The sequence below is a fragment of the Notolabrus celidotus genome, chromosome 6 (genome assembly GCF_009762535.1).
Source record: "Notolabrus celidotus isolate fNotCel1 chromosome 6, fNotCel1.pri, whole genome shotgun sequence".
In the NCBI taxonomy this organism is placed as follows: domain Eukaryota; kingdom Metazoa; phylum Chordata; class Actinopteri; order Labriformes; family Labridae; genus Notolabrus; species Notolabrus celidotus.
The window spans coordinates 18,396,032-18,411,145 of NC_048277.1; the positions used below are offsets into that span (position 1 = coordinate 18,396,032).

General features: G+C 39.7%; 1 protein-coding gene across 1 annotated transcript in view; it reads left to right on the forward strand.

Annotated features, from left to right (window-relative positions):
- The window catches only part of shank3a (SH3 and multiple ankyrin repeat domains 3a), a 259,295-nt gene that overhangs the window by 157,052 nt on the left and 87,129 nt on the right, over positions 1-15,114 (forward strand). The window contains exons 6-9 of the mRNA XM_034685684.1: positions 6,518-6,626; positions 7,183-7,334; positions 8,170-8,337; positions 11,757-11,873. Of these exons, the coding sequence (XP_034541575.1) occupies positions 6,518-6,626; positions 7,183-7,334; positions 8,170-8,337; positions 11,757-11,873 (546 nt within the window). The remainder of the gene's footprint in view (positions 1-6,517; positions 6,627-7,182; positions 7,335-8,169; positions 8,338-11,756; positions 11,874-15,114) is intronic.

Genomic DNA, 15,114 nt, shown 5'->3' on the forward strand with positions numbered 1-15,114 from the left:
AAGAAAGAAAGAAAGAAAGAAAGAAAGAAAGAAAGAAAGAAAATCAAGGGAAAGGAGCTATAGAACACAGCTAGTGAAAGAAGTCGGCAGGGGAAGAGTCTACAATTTCTGGCCTTCAACCCAAGCTTTTATCAGGTAGTGACAGATAATCCTCCTTTAGTGGTGGTGGAGACAAGAGTCTCCTCAGGGCACTGAATAATAAAAAAGAACCTCCACCCACTTCCTCCTACTTGCTGGAGTTTCTCCTCCTGTCATTTTATAGCTATGATCAGAGCTCTTTCACAAAAAGCTCTATATTAATCAGGACATATCCAAATGGGTCAGTGTTCAAACAAAGTCTGTAGGGGTGGGCATATTCCCTCCCCTATAGAGTCTGAAGTAATCTGGAATAATGGAGATTGTGTTATTTAAAATTCAAGCTCTTCAAATCAGTGAAACTAAGGATGACAAAGTTGTCTTTCAGCATCAGCAGGTTCCTTGAACCCTGGTTGCTGGCTCAGAAGGCAGATACTGCTTCACTGTATACAATACCATGTAGGGTTGTTGTTGTAATGTAGGGGGCGTCTTTCTGGTTACACAAGGTCAACCTTATTTATAGTAGTTAGGGAACAACTAACATATACCTACCACATGGCACATTTCTGCATGTTTACAAGTAAAATGTAGATATTTAAAGGTAATCCTCAGATCTATAAAATGTGTGGAATATTCTCTTTTCTAGATATATCCCTATATAAGTTGCTCAGACGTTTTTAGAGCATGCAGGGACAAAAATTTTATTCATATCAAGAACAGCTCAAATCAAATGGTGCAGCTGAACAGTAATGAGTAATCATATGGAGAGCAAGTGAGGACACCTCTTGCAGAGATTCAACCTGATTCTGCAGGCTATCATTTTGCTTTAAAGAGTTGGTAAAATGCCATAGATCCTGGGGGTTGATTATTGCTGCTGTGTCTTGCTCTGCTACACCGAGATGAAACATCATCTTTCATATTCTCTCATCCCTTTTCTTTTCCGTTGCTCTTTTTTATGTGTCTGCCTTCCTTCTCTTTCTTGTTGATCCAGCACAGCAGGGTTACCCCATCCATATATAGACTCCCAGTTTGAATTTTTGCCAAAGTTCTGGCTCCAGACAAAACTGATGATGAGTACATTTTCAGCTGGCTGTGGGGTTAAATTCACAAACAGGCGGTTCATGAAGTGTAACCTTCAGTTCTGGTGAAATCCCAGTATTACTATATCGATGTATGTGCAGTTAAAAGCAGGTATAAGGCGTAATTTGCCCTAGGGACTTACCCCGGAACTACGTACGTTTCGACCAACGGACCCAGGGCTAAAAAGTAGTTCAGGGGTAGATAATCTCCCCCCTAAAAAGTCCCTGCTAGGGTGGTAGTACTTTTCAAAGGTCCTTGGGGATTTTGGGGGGCAGGACCTGCAATGCTGAACGTGTCTGATTGGTAGATTAACTGCAGTGTTTTTATTCCACCCGTCGTCCACAGTAACATCACACACATCTGTGATTCACTTGATTTCTCTTTCTTTATTTTGTTCTATCTTTTTTGTTTGTGTGTGTACTTTTCAAAAGAAGAAGCTGTGATTCACTTGATTTAGCAGCTTGTAACAGTAGTCTTCTCTCAGCCCACCGTGAATGCGTCTCTCCTGGTGTTACGGTTTTAAAAGTGACCCTGTAAACTGGAGACCTTCAGCTGAATGTAACGGTGTTTATGGAGTTTACACAGCTGTTGAAACACAGAGTGAGTTTTAAGATTCAATATCCTCATCAGATAAGTATTTAATGATCGTCTAAGGACATTTATGAGGGATGCATCTGGCTAGAAGTCGGCAGTAAACAGGGTCGCGGTTTTAACCAAAACACCGCCGATCTCTGCCACGGCTTTTTGAGTTAAAAAGGATTTTTAAAGCCATGTTGAAACGTCTTTGCTACTCGCGCTTATCTCCTCTCGCGTGTTGATTCAGTGAATCCATCTGTGATGACATATAGCATGATCTAAACCAGCGCCAGCTGAGTCTCTTCGTGCTAACAGGCTAACTGTTGTGTTGCTCATAATGACAACTGCCTGTCCGTCTGCTTCTTTGGTGTCATCTGTGATGAATGGCATTCATATCTGTTTTACTGCCCTCTACTGGTCTGGTGGTGTAGTGCATTTCCTCCATACGTCACTGGCCTGATTTGCACAATCTACCCGGGTCTTCAGCCCCGCGGTCAAAACGCAGACAACAATGGGGGGCACAAAACCTTTTAGTTCAGGGTAAAGTAGTTCTGGGGGCTGAAAGACCCCGGAACTCTTGGTCGAAATGCACCTATAGTGTTTGTCTACTGTCCTTCCCATACAATGATTCATCTTTGCTGGGCTGGCATGGTAGTCAGGATTGTTGGTGGCTTTATGCATCAGAGAAGGCGGTGGATTGTTGTGATCAAAAGAACAACCTTTCTCTTTGTTAAGTTCACTTTTTGCTCACTCTTCCATTTGAGATGTGTGTTTACAAGTTCAGTACATTCCACAAACTCTCTCAGCTTAACTCTTCTAGTAAATAAAGTACTCTGATCAGGTACCACCACAAATGGACTCTTTTTCTTTCGGAAACACTGTCTTCAACTGGTTTATTAGGTAGCCAAAGAATAAGCCTGGGTATGGACTGTAGCCAAATTCTCTTGCTCAATCCTTTCATCCAAATACGGTCACTTCTGATTCACAAAAAACAAGGCTGGGAAGGCCAAAATACCAAACACCAAGCAGAGTTGGTTCAGAAAGGAGATAGGGTAGTAGAAGTGATGCCCTGTACCCAGTGTTACTTCAGTAACCTGCCTTTTTAGGAGAAAAGCAGCCAGACTTGAGTCTACCCTGTCAAAGACTTGTGTTTCTTCATTTAGAGATGCTATTACTACTATTATTTACCTACTAAAGTGATGGGAAGTACATACCTTTTATTGACCATTATTGTACCAAGGAGTAAGTCATCATTTTTTAAGAGAATCTCTGCTAGAGGCTTCATTACAGCAGTCCCCAGACCAATGGATGGCTACATCCATTACAGTGTATGGTTGGGACTCCTGTTTGAAGGTGAACATGTGTTTGCTCCCTGAGAGTATTCTGCTGTATTGGTAATCATTAATGAATGGCTACTGAAAAGAGATTGTAATGGTCTGCTTGTTCTTCTGCTCACAGTCTGGTGTCAGAGAATGATTGAGGGTCTTTTCACCTCTCACCTCATCTCTTCCTTTGAAAGAGAATCGGAAGGCTCTGTGGCATTTTGGTCTCTGTGCAGCAGGCTTTAAGTCATGTGACTGAGAGCCTCTGTTTTTTTTCAAGGACTGTAAATTAACTTTTTACTCTGAGTGCCTCTCAACACATTGGGCATGGCGATGCAGAATTACCCCTTTGTCAACATGTGCACACAACGTACAAAGATATTCACAGCTGCCACTTAAGTTCATTTTCCTCTCTTGTCCCACCTCTATCGATAGGCATTACTTGTGTTTTCGGTGTTCCTCTACCAGTTGACCCACATGCCACCTATTCAGGCAACTAAATACATGGCCAAGCACAAAATGATTTAATTTACAGGTGTTAGGCATAGCCTGTGTGATGGAGAAGAGGATTTAACCCACTGAAGAGGCTGTGGGCTTTGTTTGTTGGATCAAGTACATTTAAATTCAGCATACACACCCTTAAGCTAACTGCAGCTCGCAACAGTCTGCAAGAAACAGTGTGCCAAATGTAAGGCTGATAATAAACAAATTGGATTTGTACTTCACAAAAATTAGGTGCTATATTTCTAAATGTGCACTTCCCCTAAGCAATAATTCTGCTTTTATCTTGGAATAGTTGGCTACAATATGGCTCCCCCAGTACACATTCACACACACACAAACTCCCCAGCCAATCACCTGAACAGCCTGCTATTAGTTTTATTGATTCAGTGTTGTTGTTTTTTTTACATCAGTGGGCTATAATTTTCTTTTTTAGTTAATCCAGTATTATCAAGATTGAGAAACCACTGAACAAATCTTGTTTGAATGTGATTTTCTGTAACTGGAATTATATCACTTGTGTAACTGGTCCCACAACAACCACTGAGTTTGTATTTAACAGTTATATAAGTTGGCTTTTACTTGGTGCTAACTAGTTTAACATCTAACGGCAAGTAGATAACTATTTTTAATTTTGGTTGTTTGTTACACTGCGTACATTTTTGAAGCTGGACTATATTAGCTGGCATTTTAAGGCAGCAAAAGTCTCTTTAGAAGACCAAAAAACATCTGGATTTCCATGAGACATTTACAGTATGACAGTCTGTGAGGGACATTAGTAACATTCAGACATAAACTGTAAACTTAGCAAATGTGTGAATTCAATGAGAACAGACTGGGGTACTTGTTAACCTCAAGTTTTGCCAGTTTATTTTTTAGTTCCAACAGCATTTTCTGAATTGATTTTATATCATTTGCCAATCCTTGCCAGGTCCTGCTGCGTGTGCATGCACAAGCTTGGATGATGCAAAAGAAGAGCCAGCTACTTCAGAATGAATGCTAAAAAGAAAGAAAAACTATAAACAAGCTGTGTTTTGTCACTCCTCCAGTTCTGCAGAGATTTGACTCTGTAATCTAATGTATGACAGACTGTCCTCCCTTTCATATTTCACAATATTTAAAAATTGTCAGTCTGCCATTGTGACTTGGAATGAAGCTTCATGGGTCTGTGTGTAAATTAATGTGTATATGTGTGTGTGGGTTACAGAGACAGAGAGATAACAGAGCAGAGAAAATATTGAGTTTATTAAGACCCTCAGCAGAGCTGATGAAACAAAGCCTTTTTATCAGCCCTATGTTCAACAGGCAATAAAACACACATCACAACCAGCTGATCACAGGCAAATCATTCAGAGCCTCTTCAAGGTATTATGCAGGCACACACACATACACTCATACTCACATGCTCACAAACACAACCTCGATGCTCTTCCCACTCATGTGTACATTGGCTGCTGGAGCTGTCTTTGTATCCCATCACCATAACAACTGCCTCACAGAGGCTCTGCAAAAAAGAAAAAAGCCAGGGTGAATTGCTTTCACTCAGTTTGACTCGAGGATGGTGAAAGTAGCGGCCGGCAGTCTCTCGCAGCATGTCGGTTTGTGTGATGTGTGATCCAGAGGCAGGCTTGTAGATGCAGGCAGGCTGCAGGAGACTTGGTGTGAAAAGGAAAAAGGGCTCTGTGATGTGAAATTCAGATGGTGTTGTAGAGTGGGATTTCTCAGGACGAGGGATTCACAGTACATGATTTAACACATGGTGAGTGTTGCACCGGCTGTTTTCATTCCTTCACCTACGTTTACATGTTTGTGTGAGTGTTTTTAAGTTTGTTATATGCAGTGATTAAGCAGCATGAGATATAATGTGTGTTTGTGTGTGTATGTCTGGAGGCTTTTGCACATGTGGATGTTACATAATGTCTGAGCACACGCTGAGAAACCTTGAGACGATACAATAGATATGAAAGTTCTATTCAAAGCTTGCTTGGGATAATGTAGATGTTGTGTAGTTACATTCTCACGTCACATATTAGTCTTACATCCATGTTTTCACTAGTATTCCATGTTCAGTATTAAACTCTGGTGTTTTTTATTTGTGTTATAGATTTATCTTTTACCTCAGGTATTTAAGAAGTTCAAAGTATTCAGATACATGGGTTTCTATAATCTTATTTCTCTGCTATTCTCATTGTGGATTGAATCCTGGTTCTTCCAGCTATAGAAATCTGTTATGAATTGTTGATGCAGGTACCTTGTTCATAGCGTCATTTTTCACTCAATACTCCACAGGCTAACAACTATCTACAGAGATGATGAATATTTTTAATCAAAGAAATACAAAGTGTGTGTGTGTGTGTGTGTGTGTGTGTGTGTGTGTGTGTGTGTGTGTGTGTGTGTGTGTGTGTGTGTGTGTGTGTGTGTGTGTGTGTCTGTGTGCGTGTGTGTGTGTGTGTGTGTGTGTGTGTGTGTGTGTGTGTCTGAGATTGAACAATTTGTTTTTGTATTGGGATTTAGCTGTGTGGCATATTCTCATAGGTTTGTGCATGGTCTCATGCTTTTATATTAAAATGGTTTAAAGATCTATGATGTGAAATTGTTCACACTTTTTGACTATTTCATTAGAACTTTATGTGAAGTTTGCCTTACGATCTAATTTTCTTGTCAGTAATCACTTTTTGAAAGGTGTTCCCTGGTCAGTTCTACTTTTACTTCATACCCCTTTCCCCATCTATTTTTGGGTCAATCCTATTAGAGCTTGTACATCTCTTGCACATGGTCCATTTGCTTGGCATGACAGAGCAGAAATAAACCCCTCAAACACACAAGGAGAGAGCAGCAACTTAAGCTTTCATCTCTACACTGCATTATTAATCAACCCCTACCACATGAGTCTGACATCACCCAATCACAGCTGTCTCTTCTTGTACTACCCCTTCTTCCCATTGCCTGTCTCCCTCCATTAGGCTAACCTGAAGAAGTTTATGGAGTATGTACAGCAGAGGAGCACTGAAAAAGTCTCAAGGTTCCTGGACAAAGGCCTGGACCCCAACTTTCATGACCCAGACACAGGAGGTGAGACTATCTGTTCAGATATACACATCCTTACACTGTTTTGCTTAAAGAAGTCTCCTTTCTGAGTCTTGATTGGTCTTGTTGTTTCTCTCTTTCTCTTTCTCTCTCTCACTCTCTCTATCTTTCCTCCCAAAAATGACCATGTATGGATTTTCTGAAATAAGCCTTCTGCATGCTGGGCAAAGCTGGATTACTTCCTTTGCTAATCTCCTCATGTTTATGTAAATGTTTGTCCAGCCATAAAGGAGATTTCCCTGTTGGGTGACCTGTAGTCTGACAGAGGAGCTGTGAAGTGGAAGGTGGGGTGGACAAAAAATAGGTGGCTTTCACACCAACAGGAAGCAGCCATTTAGGCAAACTAGGGGTAACAATCACAAAAGCCAAAGCCAATCAGATTCGCTGAGAGTTATAAAGTAGTTCAGTAACTGCAGTGTAGAATGTTTTCATGAAATGCTTCGTTCATGTTCTGTCCCAGTATGAGAACAGTGCCAACAAATTATTCATGACATTAGTAGATCTTTGATATTGTTTGCTTGCTTATCCTTGGATTTTACAGAATGTCCTCTAACGCTGGCAGCACAGCTGGAAGGATGTGCAGATCTCATCAAGGTGCTGAAGTGTGGAGGGGCGCATCTGGACTTCAGAACAAAAGATGGCATTACCTCCCTACACAAGGCCGTGCGCAGCAAGAACCATACAGCGCTTATAGTGAGTACAACACACAGACACACAGACAGAAACACACACACACACACACACACACACACACACACACACACACACACACACAAACACACACACACACAACCCCTCTAGGACGCTGACTCATCTCTTTTATTTCTTTTTCTACACCAATTGCCTGCTTGTAAACTTTCCCTCAGGGGGGGAAGAGGTTGCTGGCAGACATTCTGTGGCAGAGAGTACTTGAACAATTACTCAATACGTGGGGCTTAACATGCCCTCTGTGAATGGATAGGCATAATCACTGGATGGCCTTGCATGTGTCTGGTTTGAGGAGGCTTGTTACCTCGATGAAATGGTTTCATGAGTCATATAATTGATTTCCTATCAGTAAGAACCCTTGAAATTGAAATTGTTTTATTTCTTTCTTTTTTTTACTTATTATGTCACTGACATTATATTAAGTATCACGTGGCCACATTACATTCATAAACTGTTGCTTATGTTGTTAGAATAAGTCTTGAAATGTCCTGCTGTTCCTTATTTCTGATAAAACCTGTAATAGTTATCTATAAATGTACTGTAAATGTAATACAATACAAGATTGCTGAACATATATATATCTAGAGGTGTGATTGAATTTATCAGTCTCACTGAGTGGATTTATATTTTGCTAATGTCCCTGCAATTCTTCCTTGGAACTGCATTATCCTGGTGTTAATACCATACCTATGTTATAGCTCCATGTACTACTTCTTTTTACTTTTGCAGTTTAATGTTGTGATGGGAACTCCAGAGACAGGGGAGAAAGTGAAGGACATTTCAGTATTATGCCCAACCAACTCCCTTCTCTCCTCACTAGACACTGTTGGACCTGGGTGCATCACCTGATTATAAAGACAGCAGGGGGTTGACGCCTCTCTATCACAGCTCGATGGTGGGGGGAGACCCTTACTGCTGTGAGCTGCTGCTGCATGACCACGCACAGGTCGGCTGTGTGGATGAGAATGGCTGGCAGGAAATACATCAGGTAATACACAAACACTCAAACACAGAGAGACCAGTGATGGTTTGTTTGTGGAATTAAAATGCTCGTGGCGTTCAGATGCTCTGATTGTCAGACTTCTACTCATGTGTTTTCTTGTGTTTTTTTTACTTTGAGACTTGTGTCTGTAGTTGTTTGGATCCCTCGTGGGTACATGTGATTGTTGCACCTCTTAGCTATGGAAGGAAGCATTTTTTCCTCTTGTTAAAAAAGTTTGACATTCACCAATTTGGAAGGCTTTTAATTATTCTGCACTTTAAAGGGATATTTCAGTTTTTTTTTAAGTTGGGTCGTATGAGTTACATTACACTATTGCTCCTGCAAGCCACAATGAGTGCTGGTGAGCTCTTCCCCTTTAATGAGCAAATTCCCAGATGACCGGCTGGTAAGCTAGGCTATTTTCTCTGCGGACGGGGCCTCCTATTTTGTGTAATTTCGCTGAAGTTGAGAAAATGTGGTCCAGACACTCATCACGGTGCAAATGCATGCACCAGTAGAAAAATTGGAGCTATTCAGTTTGCTGTCAGAAACACCCTTTCTTTTGGCACCATTTTCGGATGCACCTCGCAGACCTGTGTTCTTCGGCTGCATGAGCACGGATACATGCTTGCCGGTCCTCTGGGAAATTTCTCATTAAAGGGGAAGAGTTCACCGGCACTCATTGTGGCTAGCAGGAGTACTAGTGCAATGTAACTCATACAACCCAACTTAAAAAAAAAAAAGAAATATCCCTTTAATCTACACTGTCATGCAGAATAACTAAATAATAATTGTCTTAGTATAAACAAGTGCTGTTTGGTTACTCTAATAAAAACACTAGTGATAAGTGGCTTTGTCCATTGTGTGACTTGTTTTTTTTAAGTAGACACCTTCAGAAATCAGGGGCACACTGTGCATATCAGTGAACTCTAATGTTCTATGTTCTAATGTTCAAAGTTCCTCTTCTTTTATGTCTTCAGCTAAATAAAAACCATTGCAACCCTAACAGGGGCTTCTTGTTGAAACAGGCTTTTGACAAGCAGAGAGCAAACATGGCACATTGAGGGCATTTTACACACATTCCGCCTCAGGGCATGCCCTACTCTGTAATCGTAATGGGGACTGAAATCTTCATGCTGTTTTTGTTTGAGGCAAGGCTTTTAGATGAAACTGAATTGGCACCAGGAAGACATTAGAGTTTCGGGGGATTTTTCATTTCACCCCTGAAATGGAATATGAAGAATTGTGTGGAGAATATTGAATGGAAACATCATGTAACAACAGTGTGGGATCAAGCTAATGCGGCTGATAAATAAACACTCAAGTGTGTTGTCATTCTAAGAATACATTCAGACTTCTCTTAAAAAAAGTGTAACATTAATAATTGTTTCATAGGTGATGACAACTCACTATTTTTATGCCATGTACAGATTACAAATAATTTGTTGTTTGTAGCAGAGGAAAATCAATGGCCATACAGGCACCATGTTGATCAGTATTTGTATTCTCACTTCCTTCACCCTTTATTTTTCGCATGTTCTCACAAATATCCCCTGTCAGCTGTGCCTCTCTGCCACAGTTATGTTTGTTGCACAGATCAGTCTGGTGTAGTTTACTTCAAGGTCCTGCTATTGTTGTTGTTGTGAAGTAATAATAAGCAAGATTGAAGGTTCACAGAGTGTTTATATTTTTAAAACTATCTGTAAGTAGCTTTGGAGTCTAAAACATAGAATCAAACCAAAGTCTGTAATAAAAAATTCTATTAACGGTGAACTATGTCAACTAGGGTGTTATGAAGTGTTCTGTTGAAAATGTAAGCCCAATAGAAACTCACTTAGAGGCACACTGCTTAAAAAGTTATATTTGGGAAAGACATTTGACCCCATGCAAGGACATCTTGCATGCTTAGATGTTATGCACATTTAGAGCAATTTAACAGCATTTTTGGGATTCAGCCATTTCAATACTTTGAGTTCAAATAGAAAGTATTCTGTGTGTCTTCTGGGAAAACACTTGTTTGACCTATAAATTTGAGTGCTGTATCTGAATGAAATGATTTGATTGCATACAGACAACAAAAAGAAAAGAAAAGCATATTCTGTTTGTCATGTAAGCATCGCGGTCTGCCAATGTATTGTGAGATTTCAGTGATGGTGAAATTCTTTCTCTCAGCTACCTTAGTATGGTCGTTCCTATTGTTATTCTAGTGCTAAATAACCTGTATGAAAGGACACAGAAAGTCTGATAACTAAAACAATTCAGGCATTATTTATACACTGTCACTGCTGTCATACTTTCTTAGTGAGAAAGAGAGCAGGAGGAGAAAACATTGCTGAGGAAAGTATTTGTGCTTTGTTAATGATATAAAGCAAAGCCACTGAATAGAAAGGAAAGGGATAGAGATGACGTGAAAATTATTTTGCTCAAAGTTAGGGAAAACACAAAAACTAAAAAAGGCGTCACTCCTGTCAGAATGATTAAAATTAAAACTCTTAGATTTGCATTCAGCTCTCTTTGAATCCAATGCGATTTACTTTGGTTTAAAGGGAGTGATAATAACAGCAAAGATAATTAAGCCAAGAAAACACAAAGGTACATATTCAATAGTTTGAAATATTCTGTTTTTATTAAATGTTTTTGTGGTTGCTAGATTTACTGTGTAAGTAATCTGGAGAATACATTTAGGCAGCCCATTTAGGCACATTTTAGCATATAGAGATAGAGATAGAGATATACTTTATTTGTCCCCCGTTGGGGGAAATTCTTTTTGTTACGGCAGCTTACAACACGGGGCAGGGGAATACAACAATGTACTAACATAGTTCAAAAATATAATAACAGTAGTAATAGTAATAGCAATGACAAGGGTAAAATATAATGTAATAAAATAAAATAAAATAAAGTAAAAATAAAATAAAATATGGCAACTATTACAGATATATACACACTATGTACACTTCTATCTGATAAATAGATAAGGTAAGTTATTGCACGGTAAAAATTGCACCAGGTTATTTAAAAACAAACATACACAGTATGAAGAACAGTGTGATTCAGATAGATACAGTAGTTATTTTTGAATGTATATTCAGGTTAATTAACTGCAGCAATTCCTTCAATTGGATGTAGCTGCAAAAAAAGGAGATGGGTTACTCTTAAATATATATCATGGCTGGTTTACACAAAATAGGAGAACTGGGGGAGGGATCATCCAAACACTCAACTGAAGTTGATGAACTGAAATTGAAGGTTTTGGTTTGGATTTGCAATGTTGCAACCTTAATCCTCTGTTAAAACCTTTTTACACCTTTGCTCATCTAACTTCTTGATTCTGTTCAATAGGTATTATGAGATATGCCGGCTCATTCGCATGCTCTTCTTTAAACAGGGTTAATGCGATCAAATGTGTGTATCTTTCTTTTTAGGCATGCCGCTATGGCCATGTGCAGCACCTGGAACATCTGCTGTTCTACGGAGCTGACATGAGTGGCCAGAATGCATCTGGAAACACTGCCTTGCATGTGTGTGCCCTCTACAACCAGGTAACAGCTATGAATCATGAAATATGGCTTGTGTCCATGTAGGGTTGAGATGCAGTCTTCTACGGCATAAAATTCATATATGACAGGAGATGTGGCTTACTGTGATAGTGCTGTGTCATTGCAAGAGGACGTGTCCCATGTACAGAGACTCAAGCCATCAAATAAGGCTGCTTGAATTTGATTCCAACCTGTGAAACTTTCCTGCATGTCATTCCCCACTCTCTCCTTTGTTTTCCACTGTCCTTTCCTCTCAGTAATGGCATAAAGCCCAAAAATAAACTTAAAAAAACCCAAAACCATTGGCTGGTGCTAATGTGCTATCTGAGAGTCAGTCGGATTTCTTGAATAATTAACTATGACCACAGATTTAACCATGTCGTGTTTTTGCCACACATAATACTCAAACAAAGAATGTTTCAGAGGCAGCTTACTGAGGACGTTCACACGCAACTTTGTTTAAGCTGTGCTGGAAGATTATCTAGGGTCAATGCTGTTGTTGTGTGGGTTGGTCGAGTTTGTGTTTCTGAGTGTATGTGAATTGAAACACATGTGAAGGCACTATGTAAACTTGTACATTTTTTCCTCGATTCTTGTCCTCCAAGAGTTGAAGGATAGACTTGCTGTTACTGTTTATAGGCCCTTTTGGATAAACTATAAGATCTTATTGATTTTATGTAAGATACTGCACAAACCTTCCCTCAGTAACACTTGTGATGCCTCATTTCTCATATCATTTCTCAAGTACTCTTCCAAAAAAAATCAACATATGTCTGATTTTTTTGATGGTTCTAAAGATTATCTAGCCAGATCTGTGGTGTGAGTTTCTTTGAGAGTGATTTTAGTTCCTCTGATCTGCTCCGAAGACAATTCAGGTTGGATTTTTTTTAAATGTAAATAATGAAAATGTTCATTATTTAAGGCCAGACATCCTGTTGTGTGGTGAGGACCCTGAGGACAGCTGAGCACACGCTCAGTGGATTGTCTAGTGCAGGGGTTCCCAAAGTGTGGGTCCCCTAGGGGGGTCGCGAGACACAAATGGTGGATAGTGAGATGTCTTCCAGAAGGTTTTTTTTCATTATCTAAAAAAAGTACATTTTACCCTTTATAGTAAAAATGATCGACAAAAATAGTAGCTAAACTGGAAATAAAACCTTGAAAATAGAACATGTAATGAGTTTTCTGCCTTTCTTTTTGCCAGATGACTCCTAAGTTTAGGGTTAGTGAACAATTAATTATCAAAAGCGTCAGTAGCAGTAGGTTAATTCAAAACGGCACAGGAAACACTGTCACATGCTCATAAAGGTAGGCTAATTTTCTGCAGACCAGCTAAATGAAGCCACATTAAATCACTTTGAGGGCTGAAAAGTTTGGGAACCCCTGGTCTAGTGGAATGGAGCAGAAGCGACTCAGGAAGCAAGCTGACTTCTGAGGGAAGCACAACAAATGCAGCCATGGCATTCGCAAAGCACAAAGTTAAATAGATGTCAGAAATAAAGGACCAACTTGTTGATTTGTGGGAACAACAGTGTGTACTGTAAAACATACCAATTAACAAAGACAGAAGTTGAACAGAAAATACTTCCACAATGGATCTACTGGGAAGCCACTAGCAATGTTTTGCTGACAACCATCCCATGTTTGTTTATTTTAAGCTTAGGTTTAACCCTGAGATAATTTTATTTTAAAAAGTGCTTTGTAAATAAGGCATACACTGATTAGTTACTTCTGATTTGCAAAATGACTTTTATATCATGTTTAGCCTTTGTGTTTGTGTGCGAGTGTGCTTGCATGGACATTCACAGTTGTGCCTACTTGAGCAATAGTCTGAGAGAGAGGTGTCCCTTACCTTGTTATTATCTTCACTGTGATTGCCTGTTGTGATAATGGATTGAAAGGGCAGATTGAAGCGAAGTAGTCCAAGTGGGAGTGTGGCACCAGTGTGACCGGAGACCAAGAGTATTTTTCTAATGCAGTTTGCCATCACTGCACATTAACACACTTTGTCAGCTGCAGATTGAATGAAAGGAGGAAATAGTTTTGTTGGATTATGATTATTTTCATGCTTCGTATTAAAAACAACACCTACACCTTGGAGCCCACTTCATCTTGGCTTTGTTTGGCAGGATTTTGTTGGCCGTAAAATCTCATTATAAGACAAAAACAAAATGTGTTAGTTAATTTCTACTCTCAAACCTTTTAGCCCATACCACCATCCTCAGCCCCAAGACCATTTTGCAGAAACTGAGGATGGAAGTATTCAAATTAATAAGGCTAAGACATATAATTAGATTTTTTTAAGATGGGGTAGCATTTAGTACACAGCTGGGCACAGTAGTTTCCAGCTGATGTTACTCAACCAGGGTTAAGTAGTGCATTTGTAGGGACAAATTACAGCTGCACATTAACACATTTCTGTGCTCTATTAAGTATGGAAGCTGAATGACCTCATATAATAATAATACATTTTATTTATAGGCGCCTTACTTGACACTCAAGGTCACCTTACAACATGAAAGATTTTAAATAACAAACAGTAAATAAAACACAATTTAAAAAGTTTTAAGTGAATGGACAATGGAGTTGTGGTCAGACGGAGTAAGCCAGTTTAAACTGATGAGTTTTTAGTTTGGATTTAAAATGTGGGAGTGAATCAGTATTACGGAGGTCAGGTGGGAGAGAGTTCCAGAGCTGGGGAGCAGAGCGGCTGAAGGCTCTGCTCCCCATGGTAACAAAGCGAGCAGGAGGGACAGTGAGGTGGATGGAGGAGGAGGAGGATCTGAGGGTGCGGACGGGTGTGGCAGTATGGAGGAGGTCAGAGAGATTTGGAGGGGGTTGTGTTTGGATTTGAAGGTGAGGAGAAGTATTTTGTAGTTGATCCAGTCTGTGATGGGGAGCAAGTGGAGCTGTTGCAGGATGGGTGTTGTAGTTTATGGAGCATTTTGTGGGGCATATGGTACTGATCCAACATAAACTACCTGTGTCCATGCATGGATTCTTTACATACTTCATAAGGCTTTGACTATACATGTAGTATCTGTCAACATGAATAACTCATGTACATTTTGGTCCTGTTAAGGTCGAAGTGTTGAATATAAGAGAAATATAGAGCCCAATTACTTTCCAACAGTTTTCTAAAATAGCCAAAAGATTCATTTCATTCATCTCAAAGGATTTTTAATACACACCTGCCAACCTTTGCTGCGCCGAAAGAGGGAATCTTCACAGCCTAAGATATTGGTTT